This window comes from Physeter macrocephalus, chromosome 21, assembly GCF_002837175.3.
Source record: "Physeter macrocephalus isolate SW-GA chromosome 21, ASM283717v5, whole genome shotgun sequence".
NCBI lineage: Eukaryota > Metazoa > Chordata > Mammalia > Artiodactyla > Physeteridae > Physeter > Physeter macrocephalus.
Genome location: NC_041234.1, coordinates 1107973 through 1128109, shown reverse-complemented (window position 1 = coordinate 1128109; position 20137 = coordinate 1107973). Strand labels below are relative to the sequence as shown.

Sequence of the window (20137 nt, the reverse complement as noted above, 5' to 3'; positions counted from 1 at the left end):
CCTCTTTTTTTTTTTTTTTTTTTTTTTGGCCACACTGCGTGGCATGTGGGATCTTAGTTCCCTGACCAGGGATCGAACCTGCGCCCCCTACAGTGGAAGCAAGGAGTCTTAACCACTGGACCGCCAAGGAAGTCCCAAGAATTGTTTCTTCTGAATCTTAATTCTAAGATAAGGCCCAGTGCAGGAAGTAAGACTGCCCCCTTCAGCATTTCTTAGCAAATACCTCGGTTTAGCCCTTACAGGGGACTTTCTGGAGTCCCGAGAATTCTTTTTTCCCCCCAGCCTTGGGGCAGTGTGCCTTGGAGAGATTGAAGGATGGCTGAGAAGCATGCCTTTCCATTAGTAAGGGGGAGAAGGGGATCCTTCAGGGGGCCACAGAAGAACCAGGAGACTCCAGGTGGGCCAGTTTTAGGAAAGAGTATGTAACATAAGACATCCTGGAAATGTATTACCTTGAATATTTGTATCTAACTATATATTTGCTAATGAGGCAGAATTTTAGTGTTAATTATATTAGCTATGGAAACGGCACTGTGGTCGTGAAGGAAAATGTCCTTTGTTTTCGGTGATGCAGGCTGAAGTATTTAGGGGTTAGGTGTGCTGTCTGCAACTCTGTGGTGGCTCAGCAGGCGGTGTGTTAACAAAATAGTATTTGGGGAACCTAGGTGAGGGTTATCCAGGCGTTCGTTGTACTATCCTATCACCTTTTTGGAGGGTTTGGAAGTTGGCAAAATCAAGAGTGGTGGAGGGCTGGCTTACTAAGCCTGTACCACCCTCCCTCCAAACTACACTTCTGCGACCCGTTACAAGACTAATGCTCTAAAAACTAACTTCTAACGTGAGATATGAAACCAAGGCTTTTTTTCTTCTTATTAACAGTTTATTCATGGAGGACACACTGCCAAGATATCAGATTTTAGTTGGAACCCCAATGAGCCTTGGGTCATTTGCTCCGTGTCCGAGGATAACATCATGCAGATATGGCAAATGGTGAGCCTAAAGTATTTATTTTTCCTCAATGACTTTTGGAGAGATTTTACTAATGATATAATGTAATAGACATATCAAACATTTATAGAAAGTCTTAAAAGACCTTTTTCCATTTTAACAGCAGTCTTTAGTTCAATATGCACCTGTTGGGTTGGGAGAAATCTGTGCACACGTTGATGTAGACATGGCAGCTGCTCCGATTTTCATGATCGTTACGCCCTTTATCAGCTGGGCTCTTGGCATCACTGCTCCATGTCCAGTGTCTGATGTGTCGTAGGCATGAGGGACACGGGAGGAAACGTCAGTGCGTTCACGCTGAGACGCTGAGTTCTACGGTGATGCGCGCTAAGAACTTCAGGGCTGTCGCTCCGTCAAAGTGTCTGAAATGCTTCTGGAAAACACCTTTTATGGATAACTGAAATAGTAGTAGTGCACGGGCAGCTAGGGGTATGTGTGGAGTTACACGCTGGCAAATAATTTTTGAGAACACTGGCCTGCCTTTTCCTCATGAATTTATTAGTCTTTGGGGGTAAAACAAAAAGGAAACTGTTTACTCTAAAACGTGTCCACATTTAATTTCCAGCACTAAATCACGCTGACCAGTGACAGCTAAAATCTGGATAGAACTAGTGAATGCTATTTTTAGATAGTCTTGTAAAATCTTTGGGGAGTTTTACCTCTGATTTTATTTGGTTGTTATCTGCAGGCTGAAAATATTTACAATGATGAAGAGTCAGATGTCACAACATCGGAACTGGAGGGGCAAGGATCTTAAACCCGATGTACGAGAAACATTTCTATTGAATGTAATGCTACACAAATGCTTGATTTATCAAGCGCCAAAATGGCATTGTATAGTAGGAAGTCTAAGTGGGGTGGCATATGGCGTTCTTTACCTTCTGATCCTAGCACTTTCAAGTGAGCTATTGCGTACTGTATCATATTGTAGCTTTTAGGGAAGAAAGGAATGTTGCTTAAGAAAGATCATCAGCCATTGTTTTAAAATACAGTAGCAGGGTACTGCCTTTGATTCAACTATTTTAAGTCCTTGTTTTCTCAAACTAAGTGCTTGCTGTTCCTAAATATGCAAGAATAACTTTTACACTTTTTCCCCTCCAACACTTCTTGATTGGCTTTGCAGAAATAAAGTTTTAAAATAAACTTTGTTTTATTCTTTTAGAACCTGGGTTGGGGGGAGTGTGTGTATGGATGTATCTATGTATGTCCCTTTCTTATGAGGAGGCTGTCAGGGTATACATGCTGAGAACTTACCTGAATTTCTTTCCAAGGTACGCGATGTATCCTATGCAGACCTGGGGAGAAGTTAGGTATCTGTATTTTGTGCTTGATTGGTAAATCTAGGACTACCTAACTACTTACATGTCATTTGACCCATATGCTATTTCTGCCTTAACTTGGGCAGCTTTAAACAAACATGAGATTTCTCCCCAAGAAAGAACAAAAGCTTGTGTGGCAGGTGAGCAAAGGGGACACACTGGCCTGCAGCTTGCCCTCGACCTCTTTTGTGAGGCCTGCCAGCTAGGGATGGTTTTCGCATTGATTTTTTTAAATAAATATTTTTTAAGAATTTGAGGAGTGAGTGAGTGAGTCAGTCAGTCAGTCGCACTGCACATTCCCTGACCAGGGATTGAACCCGGGCCCCAGGCAGTGAAAGCATAGAGTCCTAACCACTGGCCAGCCAGGGAATTCTTTACATTGATTTTTAAAGGTTGTTTGTTTGTTTGTTTAGGAAGAAACAACCACACTAATCCTAAAATAAATACTTCTTATTCTACCTGACTTACTTACTTACAGGAAAAATGTTTGCCAACTCCTTCTTATATTTGACTATACGTGCTTAAATACTTTTTGCTCACCATCATCAAATAAGGTCTTTCCTGTGTGCCCCTGTGTACCTTGGAATGTGCTAAGAGCGCCCAAACTGAAGAAATCCAGTCCTTGTAGATTTTTAAAGCTTTGACAGCAACTACACTGTAGAGTTTTCCTAGTCCTCTATTTATTTTAGACGTTAAAAAAAAGGGTCTGGCTACATAAAACTCGTCTTCTGTCACCCAATCTGAGTGGCTGGTGCCCCATCCTTTCTTTCTTAAATCATACAATAATGAAACTTTTTTAAGGCACAAGGAACAGTATCTACAACTGTCTTTGCACTTGATTGATGATTGATTGATAGGCATTAAGGTCACATGGGCAACAAAGAATACACAGAAGCTGTTAAATTTATCATACATATTTACTTAATCTATACAGAATTGAGTAGATAAAATCAGATTCACATTAGTGAAAAATCTCTACAAAATGTCTTTGAAAAGCAAAACAAGACTGCCTCTTAACAATTCGTATCCTCATGAAAGACGTGGGCTGTAAAAATAAAGCAGTGTGTTTAGCACAAACTAGAAGATATCTGCATCATTTTTTCACAGTTATTTCCATCTACAGTCTGAAAGAGGTAGATTTTTCTGCAACACCTGAGAATTGAATTGATGATAACCAGGTGTAATAAAGGCAGTTGCATACATAACTAAACAATAACTGGTCTCAAGACCAAGAAATGTACTCCTACAAGTCTGAGGATGAAATGGTCCATTATCCAAGACCCAAGACCCAAGTTTGCTCTACTCCTTGGAGTCTCCTGCCACTATAAATAATATACATCAAGATTCCATGATGGTGCAGCAAATGCAGTTGAAGCAAATTTGACATTTCAATCTTTCCTGGGCCAGCCTTAGTAGCATTACAGTGTCCTAGAATGTGGTAGAAACAGGGTGTGCTACAAAGCCACAACACTGGGCTGGCGAGGTGATTGCTTTAGGAGCGTGTCCTTCTCAGAGGGTCCCGTTTGTATTTATTCACAGGGTAATGGGAGGAGAGATTCTGAAAGGATACGAAATGCACCCCAGAGAGAATCCATGTCCTTTAAACACCATGAGAGCATCTAGCTAAAAATACACAGTAAGCCAAAAGCAGCAGGCCAAGTACTGTAAATCACGTCGCTTTATAAAGCCCTTGAAAATATGCAACAGGTCCGTTACAATCTTCCACACAGGACAAGCACCACAAAGAAACGTGGTGGGCTACACAAATGGCTTAAGACAGTAAGAGCTGTACATCCAGCAGAGCGCTTGTGAAATGGGATCATTAGTACTCATTTTACAGTAGAGTGTATTTCTGATGTGTACCTCCATTCATTTCCTCTCAGGGCAATGAGTCCAATATTTCATTTAGTAACCGAAGGGGATTATCTATAAAAGGCTGTCGGAGGAGGACGTGTTTGTTTTTGCTTCCGACTCATTTTGACAGTAATTAGATAACCAACTTTGTGGGTTTCTTTTCCTTCACCGTCTGGCCCTTTGATTAACATGACTGATGGCGGAAGCTTAGATATAATCCGCCACTCCAGGCGCTGCTGCCTGTCTATTGGACAGTTTTCAGTTCTTCAACCCAGTTTAGACCATGAACGTGACAGGACAAATAAAACTTTAACAAAGAGAAAAACCCTTTTAACTGGACAGAAGAGAGTATTCGGTCCAGTAAGCAATATAAGAAGTGTCAGTTTGATAGTTTTGCTCAGTGGAATGTGCTAACATCAGTTCTAATAGAGCCTTTTTATTTCATAAAGTATTTCAATGCAAATTATACCAGGGACAAAGTCAAAACTCTCATCAGTGCACCCTGGTTAATGATGTGTATAAACTCGACCACATGTGACACTGTGAAGAACAAAGGAAGTCAGAGAGCAAATCCAAAAGTAATGTGCTGCATTTCCAAAGTCCCCCATTCCAAGTGTAGACACCTTGATAATACTGGTTTTTACTTTAAAAAAAACCCAAAAACCCACTAAGAAAAGGGGCAGAAACAGACTGAAAGCATAAGTAATAAATAGATCCTGGCTACTTAACTCTCTGCCAAGTTTCCTCGAAGTTAAAAATGCTGGTTCCAGTCTTTCTGTTTTAGAAATGCAATCAGTTTCAGTTAGCATGATCAAAATTAAAATTCCCTTTAAAAAACCCTGGAGAACGGTGCTATTTGGGCCGTCAGAACAGCTGGACACCAACTTTCAAAGCAGCCAGAAGGTAGTGGAGGGGCTTCCGCTTAAGGAAAGCTACACATGCTTTTACCCTCATCATCTTACACTGACTAAGGACTGTCAGTGGCAGCTCTCCGTGGGAAGTGGAGGATGCGCACCCAAATCCCGAGTTAAAAGCAAACAAACCACCAGGCTCCCCACACAGCGGGCATCCAGGTGGTCCAAATTCAGATACTGCTTCTATCCTGAAAACAGCGGTGGGACTGTTTAATCACATAAACATTTGCCCTGTCTCTCCAATGATTTGCCTGTATATACTACTTTCTTTAAACGTTACACCTTTATGTACATATTCTGCCAAAACCAAGTCTAGGCTTGCGGCCACCTCAAATTTGTCAAGTGATATAAATATCAAAAAGCTAATTTGAATCAAATATGCTATGCTTTTTTCTTTTCTTTTTTTTTTTTTTTTGCGATATGGGACTGTTTAATCACATAAACATTTGCCCTGTCTCTCCAATGATTTGCCTGTATATACTACTTTCTTTAAACGTTACACCTTTATGTACATATTCTGCCAAAACCAAGTCTAGGCTTGCGGCCACCTCAAATTTGTCAAGTGATATAAATATCAAAAAGCTAATTTGAATCAAATATGCTATGCTTTTTTCTTTTCTTTTTTTTTTTTTTTGCGATACGCGGGCCTCTCACTGTTGTGTCTCTCCCGTTGCGGAGCACAGGTTCCGGACGCGCAGGCTCAGCGGCCATGGCTCGCGGGCCCAGCCGCCCCGCGGCACGTGGGATCCTCCCGGACCGGGGCACGAACCCGCGTCCCCTGCATCGGCAGGCGGACGCGCAACCACTGCGCCACCAGGGAAGCCCCGCTATGCTTGTTTCTGACCCAAGCCTAGAGTTTTATTTTTACTTGGCATTTAAAATGAGCTATTAGACAAATATCTAATCATCTTGATATTTTTCTTTGAGTAATATTAATGGGGGGGGGGCAGGATGTTTAAACGAGTATTGTTTTCACATCAGGAACCATTATCAGGGACTTCCCTGGCGGTCCAGTGGTTAGGACTCGGTGCTCTCACTGCCGGGGCCTGGGTTCAATCCGTCGTCAGGGAACGAAGAGCCCACAAGCTGCGGGCCGGGGCCGGGGGCGGGTGGGGACCGTTATCAGAACAAAGTTCCCTTGTAATGGTCAGCCCTGGTGAGTGACATTTTAATTCGGACGATTCTGTGCAAGCAGCAGGGGAGAGGGAGAAAGGCAATGAGCACATGCATTCCGATGAAGGGGAAAGAGGCAGATGTGCAACACAGCTGAGGAAAATGTAGAGAGTAAAACTATTCAAACCTGCCAAGCAGCCTCCTGTACCACATAAGTCCAGTAGTTCTAAGAAAATACAGATATGGTAGAAAAAGTAAGAAAATTTTCACCACAAAACCAAGTTACTACTAGCAGAGAAAGTTATACACAAAATAGAGCTCTCGATACAGTGATCATACTTGATCTCAGTCAACTGACTCGATGCTGGGCCCGGCACCTGGGGACTCGGCCTCCGGGCTGACACGGACAGTGCTCTGCCAGGCGGCGCTGGGCTCCTCGGCAGAAGCCAGGGCAGCGCAGGGCTGGGCCCCGGGCAGTGCTGGGCCCCCGCCTGCCGCCCTCCCCGAGACCTGCTCCTTCAGCACCTCCACCTTCTCACTGAGCTCGTTCCTCTCCGTCTGCAGGGCCCGGCACAGCTTCTCCAGCCGTTCCAGTTTTATGTGAAAGGCCTTGTACTCTTTATCTCGCACAGTTTTCTGCAAAGAGGAAAAAGGAGGATTTATGTAACCCAACTGAATACGAATTAGGTTACCAGATACAACAGATTTAAGTCTTTTGAGCCACTTGTTGGGTCACCTCTTGAACATGTTCAGTTTCTTCAACACCTCCCAACGTCCCGCCACCTGCCGTCTGCACACATAGCTACAGACACCAACTAACGTGGTTCCGGGGTGACAAAAATGAAATTCCCTGTCATGTTTCTTATAAAGAACCAAAGCCCACTTTTAAAAGCATTTTGTATTGATGAATTACTAAGGAAATTGAAGATACTCACCACCAAAGACTAGCAGATAAAAAAATGAAGGGCCTGCTTTAAAAAGAGGAGGACTCATCTTATTTTCACCTAGATTTCTCTTGTTTTTACCAATCCTCAGACGAGAACAGGATTTAAGGTGTGATTATTTAGTGTTGGCAAACCGTACATCTCAGCTTCGTAAGACTGGCAAAAAGTACTCTGCTACCTTTTCGGAAAGAGTAAGTCGAGGCAGAGAGAGAGGCACCCGAGTCAGTGGCCTGTGCTGGCCAGGTGGGCGCCTGGTCGGAAGGCAGATTCCCCGACCCTCAGCCCCAGACCCAGTCAATCAAAGTCCGGCTGAACGGCAGGAAAGCCCACATCACCCGGGGCTCTAGCTGCGACTCCTGCCGGGACAGATCCCACTCAGCAGCTCTGGCCAGAGCCCTCGGCTAGGACGCCAGTGTCACAAGGCACGTGCCCTGCCCTGTCAGCTACCTGAACGTCATGAGGCCGCGGAAAACCACCTCACCTCTTCAGCCATTTGCAGAAGTGCTTTGTTATTGTTTTCCCATTTGGTCCGCCATATTATCGTTTCTTTTTCCAGTTTTTTAATTTTCTTTGTCATCTGCGAATTGACACAATTGCAAATTTAAATTCAAGGTTCCCTTTCTTATCTCTACAGCCCACCCCACCCCCTGGCCGTCTGACGGGTCCTTCCCGCCCCCATCACGGTGCCCAAGGCACAGCTCATCCCACAAGCTCCCCGGATGGTGGTGGCAGGACCAAAGCGGGGGGTTCATATGATGAGAAACCCACATCTCATCTCCTCAGTTTCAGAGGCAGCAACACCTAGAGGAAGCTGCCTGCCGGCACGCTCTGAGCACTCACTTCAAGCCGAGGCCAGCCTTCCTCCTTCCCAAGTCGTACCAAAACTACATCTCTGTTCCTGAATTTTCTGTGCATTAACTACTTCACGTGAGTTCTGGAAGGATCAAGGTTCCCCCCTCCTCCCCAAGATGAAGAGCTGGCGCTCTGCCCCGACCGCCAAGGCTGCAGCCGTCTGGGTAGCAGCGGCAGCGGAGAGCAGGTGAGGGACCGGGGACCAGGGGAAAGTTGTTAACCCTCAGCTTCCCTTATCCTCATGACTCACACGACCGTTCCACTTCAGATTCTGCTAAAAATAAAACGGGTCCAAAAATCGGGGGAACGTTCTTAACCGACGCTGCCAGAGCCCACTTTTCAGAAATTCGGAAGGTTTCGTTCTGGCACCTACGAGGCTGGTTCTTGGGTCCTGTGTGCCGGGGGCGCCCGCTCCCCGGCCCAGGGGCGCCTCCGGAGGTGGTCTCCGGGTCCCCACCGAGGGCTCCCGATACCTGAAGGGGCTCACCGGAGCACTTCCCACGGCCAAGCGCTGCCTGAAATATTCTACTCTATGAAGGGCAGGCGTTTTTGTTATTTGTAACAAGGAAGGCACAGAAAGGGTAACAACTCGCCCGTGGTCACACAGCGCCACGCGGCGGACCCTGCCCCCAGGGCCAGCCGCCACGGCCTCCCCTGCCGCCCATCCCTAAAAGCCCCCGACATAAGGAGGAACGCGTGGATGGATACATGGGCATACTGGTTCTTAGTTTAATATCGAGGATACCGCCTTGCTTATCACAGGCAGGAAAAAGAACCAGACGCCAAAAAATTGGTTTGCTTGAGGGAGAAAGAATTCAGTGGGAGTATAAATGAAGAAGAAGAAAAAAGCTAAAAAGGTAGAAACACCGATCTGCATCGACCAACCAAAATACGTAGTTACTGTTCTGGGCTTGGATGTCTTTAAATAATTTGATCTCCAAGGACACCGAGCTTTGTGAAAAGGGTGTGGGGTGGGGCTGGGAGGTATCACCTGAAGCAAATAAAAAAGACACCGCTTTACTGCTAACAACAAATTGTATTTAATAGAGGAGTTAACTTTAATAAAGACAACTGTAAGGGCCTAGAGATCACTAGCTACATGGGGTACTACTGAGGGCAAAGTGACTAAACATGATGCCACTGGAGGGTCAGAAGAGATGAAGACAGTACAGTAAAAACATGAACTCATCCGAGTAGCAATCATGCTTCAAATAGCTTCTTATATAAATTCCCTTTTAGGCAATACTCCACTAAAAATAGGCAAATACCTTTTCCATTTCCTGCCGGAAGGTTGTAAACAGTTCATTACTTTTTGCCATGGTAGTCTGGAATTCTTCAAACTTATCCATATAAAGAGAAAGCTACAGAAAACAAGTATAAAAAATTCAGAGTTCTAGGTAAATGATTTAAAATCCCAAACACTTTCAAAAAGAACATAATATGGTTAAACGTTACCTGTTATAAGCGGCAGAAATAAGAACAAACGCACACCCAATCCTCGACCCCAGACATCAATGGCTGCAGTTCTAAGAACCCACTGAAATGCACTGAAACTTAGGAAGTTATGTTAACCTCACCATCTTTAGATGTAACTGTTTAAAATGTACAAATACTTATTAGCTCCGTTCCGCCAATTATAATAAAAACTGAAGTATGTGGAATAGCTATAAATTTCATACAATTAATCCTTTATGAACTACCTCCTCTCCTTATATTTGAAAAATTGTCCTTGGAAAAAGATCATTCTTTTAGAATACCACCTGCACAGTTCCTAGCTTGAAATCAGGGATTATCTCTTTTCTTAATGTAGGCAGGAAAATGAAACAGAAGCCAAAGGATTGGTGTGGTTAGGGGAGAAAGAATTCAGTGGGAGTATAGTTAAGAGAAAAAAGCTGAAAGAGGTAGAAACACCAATTTTTCTTTTAACTCCCACCCTTAAGGAATTTTTATTCTAGCTGGGAAAATAAGGCACTAACCGATAAGGCAAGCAGAATTTAGAACACAGAGTCACCTTCTTCTCCCCCAGGACAGGAATTCACAGAAGCCAGGGGTGTGGGGAGGCGCGGTAGGGGTCAGAATAGAATAGTTAGGGAAGCTCCTTGTGGCCGAGGCCCAAGCTAGGTCTCAAGGGCAGGCTGAATTATTTCATTTCAGACAAGGCGGGAACCCTGAGAGCCCACCTAATGTAACTGCATTATTTCAGGATGAGGAAACAGGCCTGGAGGAATAAAAGGGCTTTGCTCAAGATCACACAGCACATACAAAGAAAGCGGAGAAGAAACGATCACCAGAGGCCAAGAAACAGCGTCAGCGATGCCTTTCCACCTTCAGCAGTGCTGTGTGCGGAGCATAAAGAGAAGCCAAGACCAGAGCGGGAGGGAGCGGAGCAGCAGGTGGAAAGACAGGAGGCCAGCTCTGCTGTGTGGGAAGGAGACGCGGACCAAAAGCGACGCTACCAATGGCAACAGGCCAGGGGAGGCGACGATAAGACAGCCAAAGCACGCCCCCAGGAGGGGGAGGCTGAGGGCCAGGACGAACAGAAATTTCAGGATGAAGAATATAGCACAGAGGATTTCCATGCAGAGCAGTCCGTAGGGGGGCACATGGTGACAGAGCCTCCAGGGCCACTGGCCTGGGGTCGGAACAGCGGTGAGACTCGGGCAGACTGATGGAGCAGTTCTGGCACTTGAGGGAGATTAGAAGTTATGGCAGTCTTAGCATGGTCTGTTTTTATCAAAGACAGAACATCCAGGTGGGCTGTCCCATCAGAGTTCAATGCTGGCCCCCTCTGGGTAATGAGTAAGTGGCAACTACCATCTTGGACTTACGGGCCTAGATTACAAAATTGGTCAAAACACACCAATAAGACTAAGATCATCAACAAAGTCTGGAAACGGACATGGCGAGCAAGAGCAGAGAATGAGATGGACTCTTGGGAAGAACAGGAAAAGGAAGGGGCGGTGCAAAGGAAACAAACTAATGATCAGATAACATGACTCAGGGCGACACAGATCACAGACAAGAGAAGCTGCACTGCTAACAGTACAACAGAACTGGAGCTGCCTGTGAACTCGGTAGAAGGGCCCTCTGGGGCCCTGCATTAAAGTCCCATCTTCCAAAGCCATCTATAGACTTTTTATACCTTTTCCACATTGATTCTCTTCTCCATGTATATGGACAACTGAATTTATAGGGCTAGTAAGGGGTTCAAAGTTTCCTAGAAGCATTCTAGCACAATAACTTATGGTGGAAAGTTCAAAAGACTTCTTCAATTTTCACTCTAAGTTAGGCTAGCTTTATAGGAAATGAGTGTCACACCACACTATAAAACGTGCCCAAAGACAAACAGCACTCAAAAAATGTGTTCATAAAGATTCAGGCCAGTCTGCATTTTAGAACTAATTTAGAGTCCTTACATTTAAAAAACTTGTTACATAATAAACTTTCAAAATGAGTAATACACTTTTCATCAAAATGTAATCTACTTTTCTGAGAAAGGGTGAATTGTAGGTACAAATGCCTAATTTCACCTGTCTGTGAAGACATGGGAAGTCCTTCCTGTACCTCTTCTTTGAGTGGGGAGGCATCTGCTACCCTTACTCCACACAAGGCACCAGAGAGAAAGACTGCATTAGAACAAACCTAAGGGGTCTGGACTGAAATGCAGGGAGGCAACGAAGAAAAGCCTAGGCCTAGACAGCTTCATGGGTGGTGAATTCTACCAAACACTGAAAGAAGAACAAACACCAATTCTTATCAAACTCTTCCCAAAAAGCGAAGAGAAGGGAATACCCCTGAACTCATTATACAAGGCCAGCACTGCCCTGATACCAAAGCCAGATAAGACAGTACAGGCCAGATAAGAAAACTACAAGGATGGTTCAACACAGGCAAATCAATAAATGCGACACACCACGTTAATACAAGAGAATGAAAGACAAAAATCGTATGATCTAACAGATGCAGAAAAAATGCATTTGGTAAAATTCAACATACATTCATGATAAAAATGCTTAACAGGGAATTCCCTGGTGGTCCAGTGGTTAGGAATCTGCACTTTCACTGCCAAGGGTGCGGGTTCAATCCCTGGTCAGGGAACTAAGATCCCACAAGCCGCGTAGTGCAGCCAAAACGAAACAAAACAAAACAAACAAAATAACGCTCAATAAACTGGGTACAAGGAAAGAACATACTTAATATAATAAAGGCCATATATGACAGAGCCACAGCTAACATCATACTCAAGAGTCAGTTAAAGGCTGAAAGCTTCCCCTCTAAGATCAGGAACAAGACAGGATGCCCACTCTCACCACTTCTATTCAACGCAGTAGTGAAATTCCTAGCCTGAGCAATTAAACAAGAAATAAACAGCATCCAAATCAGAAAGGAATAAGCAAAACTGTCTGTCTGCTGATGACATGATCTTATATACAGAAAATCCTGAAGACCCCACAAAAAAAACTGGTAGAATAAATTCAGTAAGGTTTCGGGATACAAAATCAACATACAGAAATCAGTTACGTTTCTATGTTTCTATACACTAACAACAAAATATCTGAAAAAGGAATAAACAGAAATAAATAAAATAATCCTATTTTCTATACCATTAAAAAAAATACTTAGGAATACATTTAACCAAGGAAATGAAAAATCCATACACTGAAAACTCTAAGACGTTGATGAAAGAACTTGAAGAAGACAAAAATAAGTGGAAAGATACCCTGTGTTCATGGATCAGAAGAGTCAATATTGTTAAAAATGTCCATACTAGCCAAAGCCCTATCAAAATTCCAATGGCATTTTCCATAGAAATAGAACAAATAATCCTAGAATCTGTATGGAACCACAAAAAACAAACAAACAAAACAGCCAAAGCAATCTTGAGAAAACAAAGCTGGAGGTATTACACTCCCTGATATCAAGCTTTATTACAAAGCTATAGTAACCAAAACAATATACTACGGGCATGAAAGCAGAGACATAGACCAACGGGACAGAACTGAGAGCCCCCCAAAAAACCCACACAGGGACTTCCCTGGTGGCGCAGTGCTTAAGAATCCGCCTGCCAATACAGGGGACACAGGTTCGAGCCCTGGTCCAGGAAGATCCCACATGCCGCAGAGCAACTAAGCCCGTGCGCCACAACTACTGAGCCCATGTGCCACAACTACTGAAGCCCGTGCACCTAGAGCCCATGCTCTGCAACGAGAGAAGCCACTGCGATGAGAGACCTGCGCACCACAATGAAGAGTAGCCCCTGCTCACCGCAACTAGAGAAAGCCTGCGCACAGCAACGAAATCCCAACACAGCCATAAATAAATAAATTGTAAACAAAACAAAACAAAAATAAACCTACACAAATATGGTCAATAATATTTGACAAGGGAGCCAAGAATATTCAATGGGGAAAGGAAAGTATCTTCAATAAAAGGTGTTGGGAAAACTGGATAACCACATGCAGAGGACTGAAACTGGACTGCTATCTTATACCAGTCACAAAAATTAACTTGAAATAGGTTAAGGACTTAAACAGGAGATATGAAACTGTAAAACTCCTAGAAGAAAACATAGGTTAAAAAGCTCCTTGACAGTGGTCTTGGCAATGAATATTTGGATATGACAACAAAAGCACAAGCAACAAAAGCAAAAATCAACAACACGTGGGACTACATCAAACTAAAAAGCTTCTGCACAAAAAACAATCAACAAAATGAAAAGGCAATCTACGGAATGGGAGAAAATATCTGCAAACCATATATATCTGATAAAGGGTTAATAGCCAAAATATATAAGGAACTCATACAACTCAATAGCAAAAAATAAATTTAAAAAAATTTTTTAAATTTTTTAAATTTTTTAATTTAAAAACCAGCTTGAATAGACATTTTCCCAAAGACATACAAATGGCCAACAAGTACATGAAAAGGTGCTCAGCATCACTAGTCATCAGGGAAATACAAATCAAAACCACAGTAAGATATCACCTCACAACTGTTAACAAATGCTGGTGAGGATGTGGAGAAAAGGGAACCTTTGTGCACTGTCAGTGGAATTGTAAATTGGTGCAGCCTACTATGGAAAACAGTATAAAGGCTCCTCAAAAAATTAAAAATAGAACCACCATATGATTCAGAAATTCCACTTCTGGGTATATATCCAAAAGGAATGAAAACAGGATCTCAAAGAGATATCAGCACTCCCATGTTCATTGCAGCATTATTCACAATAGCCAAGATATGGACGAAACCTAAGTGTCCATCAACATGTAACTGGATAAAGAAAATGTGGTGTATATACACAATGGAATATTATTCAGCCATAAGAAAGAAGAAAATCTTACAATTTGTGACAACGTGGATGGGCTTTGAGGGCATTATGCGAAGTGAAATAAGTGAGACACAGAAAGACAAATGCTAACTACTGTATGATATCACTTACCTGTAGAATCTAAAAAAGCCAAACTCAAAGAAACAGAGTAGAATGGTGGTTGCCAGAGGTGGAGGGCAGGGAGAAAGGGGAAGATGTTGGTCAAAGGGTACAAACTTTCAATCAGAAGATGAGTAAATTCCAGGGATCTCATGTACAGCATGGTGACTATAGTGAACAATATTGTACAGGGGAAGGAAGGGAGGGAGGGATGAAGGTAAGTCGGGGGCCCCCATTAAGGTGGCCACCACCTCCATACTCTACCTGGGAGTGGAAATGCATGATCAATAGGCAGTTTAAAAAAATAGGTTACAGGCTCATAGCACAAAATTCTGAAGATTTTAGGTTACACTATATGAAAATGCCATTTTGTAGGTCAAATAAGTATCAGCAATTTCATATGGTTCAACTTCACAAAAAAGAACTAAAATCTGAAGATTGATCAGTTTTTCTTTAGTAGGAAATTAGCTGACACACATGGGAACAGACAGAGAAAGGGAGGAAATACGTGGGATACTGGAAGGAGGACCTGCAGATAGCGGGACAAACTGTCCCATCTGCCTGGTTCCTGGGACCGAGTGCTAAAACCAGGAAAGTCCTAGGCAAATCAGGATGAGGTGGTCACCCTAAACGAAGAGGAAAACTCCAAGAGAGACGTGTGATCTACTCTCAGGTCTGCTGGGAACAAGCAAAATCATCTTAGAGGAGATTCAAGGTATGTATCAAATGAACCATAGATTTTTTTCTTACAAATTCTACTAACCCTGCTGTCAAGTTACCTGCTGTTTTAGTTGTACTTCTTGTTGTTTCATTTGTTCATATTTGTGTCTTGATTCCGTTGCTTCTTTTAATAACTAGAAAACAGAAACATTCTGGCAAAATACTAATAGTCATTACAAATATGACTACAATGTCCAACGACCAGATAGTTAGGCTTAATCCTTCCACTCATTATTTTAGCAAGAACCACGAGTCTATGAATGAAACATTCTGTCACACCAATTGCTAATTACCTGTATCTTTGATCTGTTCCATTGTTAACATTTAGGAATGTAGGAATACTCTTTTATTGCTTAGAAGAAGTACCCAGGAGGCCTAATAACAGGTTTACAAAACTCAGGGTTAAATTGTTGTCTTTTAGATGAAAATAATTAGAAGTCTATTATTGAGCAGAAAACATGGCTGAGAATCTCGACATTATCTGGGTCATTTAGAAAGCCCCTCTGGGACGTCCCTGGCGATCCAGTGGTTAAAACTCTGCGCTTCCACTGCAGGGGGCACAGGTTCGATCCCTAGTCAGGGAACTAAGATCCCACATGCTATGCGGTGTGGCCAAAAAAGAAAAAAAAAATAGAAGGCCCCTCTGCTCCACGAGAGGCAAGATGAGGCATTGTATGGAGCAAAACAACGAAATCAGGAACCTGGTTTCTGATCACTTTTTTTTAAAGCTGGGGGTGGGGGGTGGGGGATGGTGATGGGATGGGAGCTTTAATTTATATACTTGAGTTTAAGAAAATTATGTAGTGAAATTGCATAGTAGGCAGCTGTGAAATTCAGTCCCTGAAGTAAAATGTCACACTTAGTCCAGTAGGTTTTGAAAAGTCCTTAAAACCAACCAGAAATACATGTATCGTATGTATTTATTTAAATATGTGTATCATATTTCTATTCTAACTTGGGAAATGACAACTGTCTCTTCAGTTATGCACGGGACAGCGCTGTCAGTTCACATGGAACTACCACGCTGTGTGAAAAATGTATCTCTCTTAACCCTAGACTCGCACTCAGAGTGACACGTTCACGTCACGAGGGCCATTCAGGATCCGAGTCTTCATACCTGGCTTGCCTCAGGGCCTAGGTTACTTGAGTGAAATCTGGATGGGACAGTCCTCATTATCATAACCACTTCTGACTTTTTTTTTTTTTTTTTTTTGGTCAAGCAGGTAAACCTAAATTTGCATGTGTTAAATATACATACCCAATGCCATTCCACTGTATTCACAGTTATTGACAGGCCATATAATCTGAGCACACATTCTGAGAAAAATGCTGAGTGATTAGGATGTAGAAAATTCTGTTAAAGTTTTTCAGAAAATTATACCAGAGTAAACAAATAGTTGCCCTAGTTTCAAGTTACTTGTTTGGAAATAAACTGTAACAGTACGAAGGACACCCATGTTTGGTAAGCTTGCTATTAAATCAAATCCCCAAATTTAATGTGCTAAATACTGCTATAATTCTTAAACTTGGTGGCCATTATCTAAAAAGTGAAATAAATATTCTAAGCACAGAAAAGTCCAATCAGTGCAGGTCTTTGCACTAACTTGGTCTAATCTCTCCAGTGTATCTTTCGTATAGAAAGTTAAATAGAAAGAAAAGGCTAATGTTTTCTAACACATACATGCCCTTCACAATCTAGAGCAAAAAAACAATTAGCACAACCCAGTGCTAATTTAAATGTAGAATAAGTTTAAATGTTTTAAATGGCTTTGGTTACAATTTTGGCAATCATTTCTTTTTTTAAGAAATTGCACTTACAAACTCTCTCTCTCTCTGATGTTTCTCATCAGCTTCTTTTATCAGCTGTGTTGTCTGCTGCAGTTTGGCATCCACAAGCTGTTGCTGCAGTTCCTTATGTTTGAATACTTTATCAATGTGCTACGGGGAAAGTAAAATTTCTTCTGTCACTTAATGAAAAAAGGGACAGAATGACGAGGAAACACGACACAAGTTACAAGACCTCACTCATGAGGCTGCTTTTCCTGCTAATACCACCAGGGCTAATACCAGCAGGTGCCTGTCCGCGTGCCGTGCTGGCAGAAGCCCGTGTCGGCATCCCTCCCTCCGCAGATGGCCCATCAGCACCTCAGCCGCTGGCCTCGTACCTCCTATTTCTGCCCTAAGGTGAAAATGAAGCTCAAATTGTATCAAGAAAAAAGACAGCTAAGGAGATCAAACTGTTAAACCCATAATACATCATACACATAATTCCTGGATATTTTTTTTTCTCCCCATTAAATTTTCCCAAATCTCTCAGTTGGAGGTAGCATGCTGTGATGGGAGGAATGGCCCCAGTAGAATTCTCCCCCTTGCTGAATCTCAGTCCCCTTACCCATGGGGGGTAGCCACATCCACACTGCAGAACTGTAAAGGCCAAAGCAATGGCTATACTATGTAAGGTGCTTGGTGCCTGGCACTTAGCAGATAAATTTGGTAAAAGGTCATTATGATTTCCAAGTGAAATTATTAAGTGGTTATTTATGTACAATAAAGTCATCAGAACATCCCTCCCTGACCAAGGAAAGAACATTCAATAATACTCAAACTGAATAAGGCTCACAAGTAATGTGATTTCAACATACACAGCTTTCAAATTTTCTACATCTATAATGTGGCAGACTGTCATATTAAACAACAAAACTAAAACAATAATTTTAAGAAAAGTGAGGGATTTATAATCTAATAGAAAATTTATTCTCTAGGACAAAAAAAGTTTCTTCAATAAACACACTGTAAGAAGAGAAAAGGAAATCTTTATGTTAGAGACTTGACACATATCAACCAGTGAAACAGATGGGCTTTATTTGGATGATTCAAATGGTTTTTTTCTTTAAAAAAAAAAAAAAAAACGGGGAGACAATCGGAAAAATTTAAACAATCACTAGATTTTAATATTAAATAATTACTGCTAATTTTTTAGGTGTGAAAATGGTATTGTGGTCACACCTAAAAACGAATCCTTAGTCTTTTTGAGGTACACCCTCAAATATATATGAATGGACTGATACCTTGGATTTGCTTCAAAATAACCCAGGGGAAAGTGATGGGAATATAGTTGAAACTATGGTTTCATCTGCTAAAGCCAGGTGATACAGTCTCTACTTTTCTTCATTTATAATTTTCCATAATAATAAGGAAAAAAAAAGGTAAGCAAAAAGCATCGAGAGTGATAAAAAGAAAATCTTTAAAAAAACTAACAGTTTTTGAAGGGCTATATGGAAAACTCTAAATTAATATAATGTAAAGTTTGCCTTGAAAACTGGATAAAATAACCCACAGAGACGCCACAATCTTTTTTTTTTTAATCAGCTATTTTAATCTATCTCTATAAGGGATACAACACACATAAGAGAACATTTTACTAACTTAAAAGGCAGGGGATGTGTCATTTAAAGAACCTAACCCTTTGTTCCTGCCCATTTGACCTCTAAAAGGGAGGAACTTTAAAAAAGCACATGATCGCCTATTTGCGTTTAATCTAGACACCAGGCCCAGACTTCCCAACTAGCTTGCAGAATTCTTAGTTGGAGGCCAGTGACCAAGATGAGGTGCCACAGATGCTTCCAGTAAACTTTTTACTTCAACTGGGTGTATAAGGGTTTTAGAAATAGGTTCGTTTTTTTTTCTCCCAAATACTATAAAACCTCCACTAAAAAAAATATCTGAAACACAGGCATAATGGAATGATAGTGTAGACCATACAGATTATCACAGACATCTAAAATACAGTGTATTTGGGGGCCAGGTATTTTACTCACTTTTAGTCTAGATAAGGGGAAAATCTATACTAAAATTACAATCTTCCAGAATCACACGGAAGACGAGTAGTGCTTAACACTGTCTCCAACAAATTGCCTCACGCACCCAAATCCACTGACTTCTGAGCCATCGAGTATGGTCCCCACGAATCCTGTGAGGGAAAGCCAGACTTCCACCATGCATACACAAAGGTTCTAAAACACCCTGGAGGAAGAAGGTTCTAAAACACCCTGAAGAAAGAGTTTTAGTGAATGCTTTTGGTTCGTAGTGAGGGGACACACCAGTTGCCCTACCTCCTCTCTCAGCGCGTACTGCTCGATGAGCTTCTTCAGCTTTTCGCCAAGCTCGACGTTCTCCTGGCGGAGCTTGGCGTTGTGTATGTCGTGTTGCTCCAGCTGTGCCTGGATTTCATTCAAAGTGATTTGGAAGTGCGCAGTGGCCTCTTTCCGTCTTTCTTCCTCCTCTCGTGCCTGCTGCATATTTTCTTCCTTATTATCCAAAACAATTTCTGTTAATCATACAGACCTATAGATGGCACAGACACCCACAAAAGACACTACTGCCATGTGGGTTCACTGCTTGCTGCCCTGAAGTGGTGCTTCTGAACTAGAATTCCTTCCCTTTATTTAGGACCGGAAGGCTCTCGTTTGAAAGCAAGCAGCTTCTCCTAGGTAGATAATCAGAGAGGCGCCGCCCGCCCTGCTCTATAGTAAGTGCTCTGTGGCCAACTGAAGCTCACCACGCTGAGAGACGAGGAAGGAGTCTCGCCAGGCAGCCAGCCCCCTGCACGCGGGCTTCCCAAATACCCTGCCCCTTGCTAGTCCTGCAGGGCAGCATCTGAAATCAGCCTGATGAGGGAAATCCCTTCTTGCCCCTTACTTTCTGCGTCACACCTTCCACTCCCTAGATGGCAAGGGACAAAAGGAATCTGCATCTTCAAAAAAAAACAAACCCAATCCAAAAATGGGCAGAAGACCTAAGTAGACATTTCTCCAAAGAAGATATACAGACTGCAAACAAACACATGAAAGAATGTTTAACATCATGAATCATTACAGAAATGCAAATCAAAACTACAATGAGAGGCCTTCCCTGGTGGCGCAGTGGTTGAGAGTCCGCCTGCCGATGCAGGGGACACGGGTTCGTGCCCCGGTCCGGGAGGATCCC

At 42.5% G+C, this 20137-nt stretch overlaps 2 protein-coding genes across 7 annotated transcripts in view; one reads left to right on the top strand and one right to left on the bottom strand.

Annotated features, from left to right (window-relative positions):
* Positions 1 to 2151, top strand: part of RBBP7 (RB binding protein 7, chromatin remodeling factor) — a 26399-nt gene extending 24248 nt beyond the window's left edge. Inside the window, exons 11-12 of the mRNA XM_007122709.2 lie at positions 880 to 990; positions 1697 to 2151. Of these exons, the coding sequence (XP_007122771.1) occupies positions 880 to 990; positions 1697 to 1765 (180 nt within the window). The 3' untranslated portion in view covers positions 1766 to 2151. The remainder of the gene's footprint in view (positions 1 to 879; positions 991 to 1696) is intronic.
* The window catches only part of TXLNG (taxilin gamma), a 69352-nt gene continuing 50212 nt past the window's right edge, over positions 998 to 20137 (bottom strand). For 2 of the 6 annotated variants that reach the window (XM_028482850.2, XM_024115258.3), the window contains 6 exons: positions 19264 to 19458; positions 16970 to 17089; positions 15211 to 15285; positions 9273 to 9365; positions 7634 to 7729; positions 5524 to 6844 (listed from right to left, as the gene is read on the bottom strand). In XM_028482850.2, coding sequence (XP_028338651.1) covers positions 6554 to 6844; positions 7634 to 7729; positions 9273 to 9365; positions 15211 to 15285; positions 16970 to 17089; positions 19264 to 19458 — 870 coding nt within the window. In that variant the 3' untranslated portion in view covers positions 5524 to 6553. The other 4 variants (XM_028482847.2, XM_028482846.2, XM_028482845.2 and 1 more) reach the window with 4 other exon arrangements.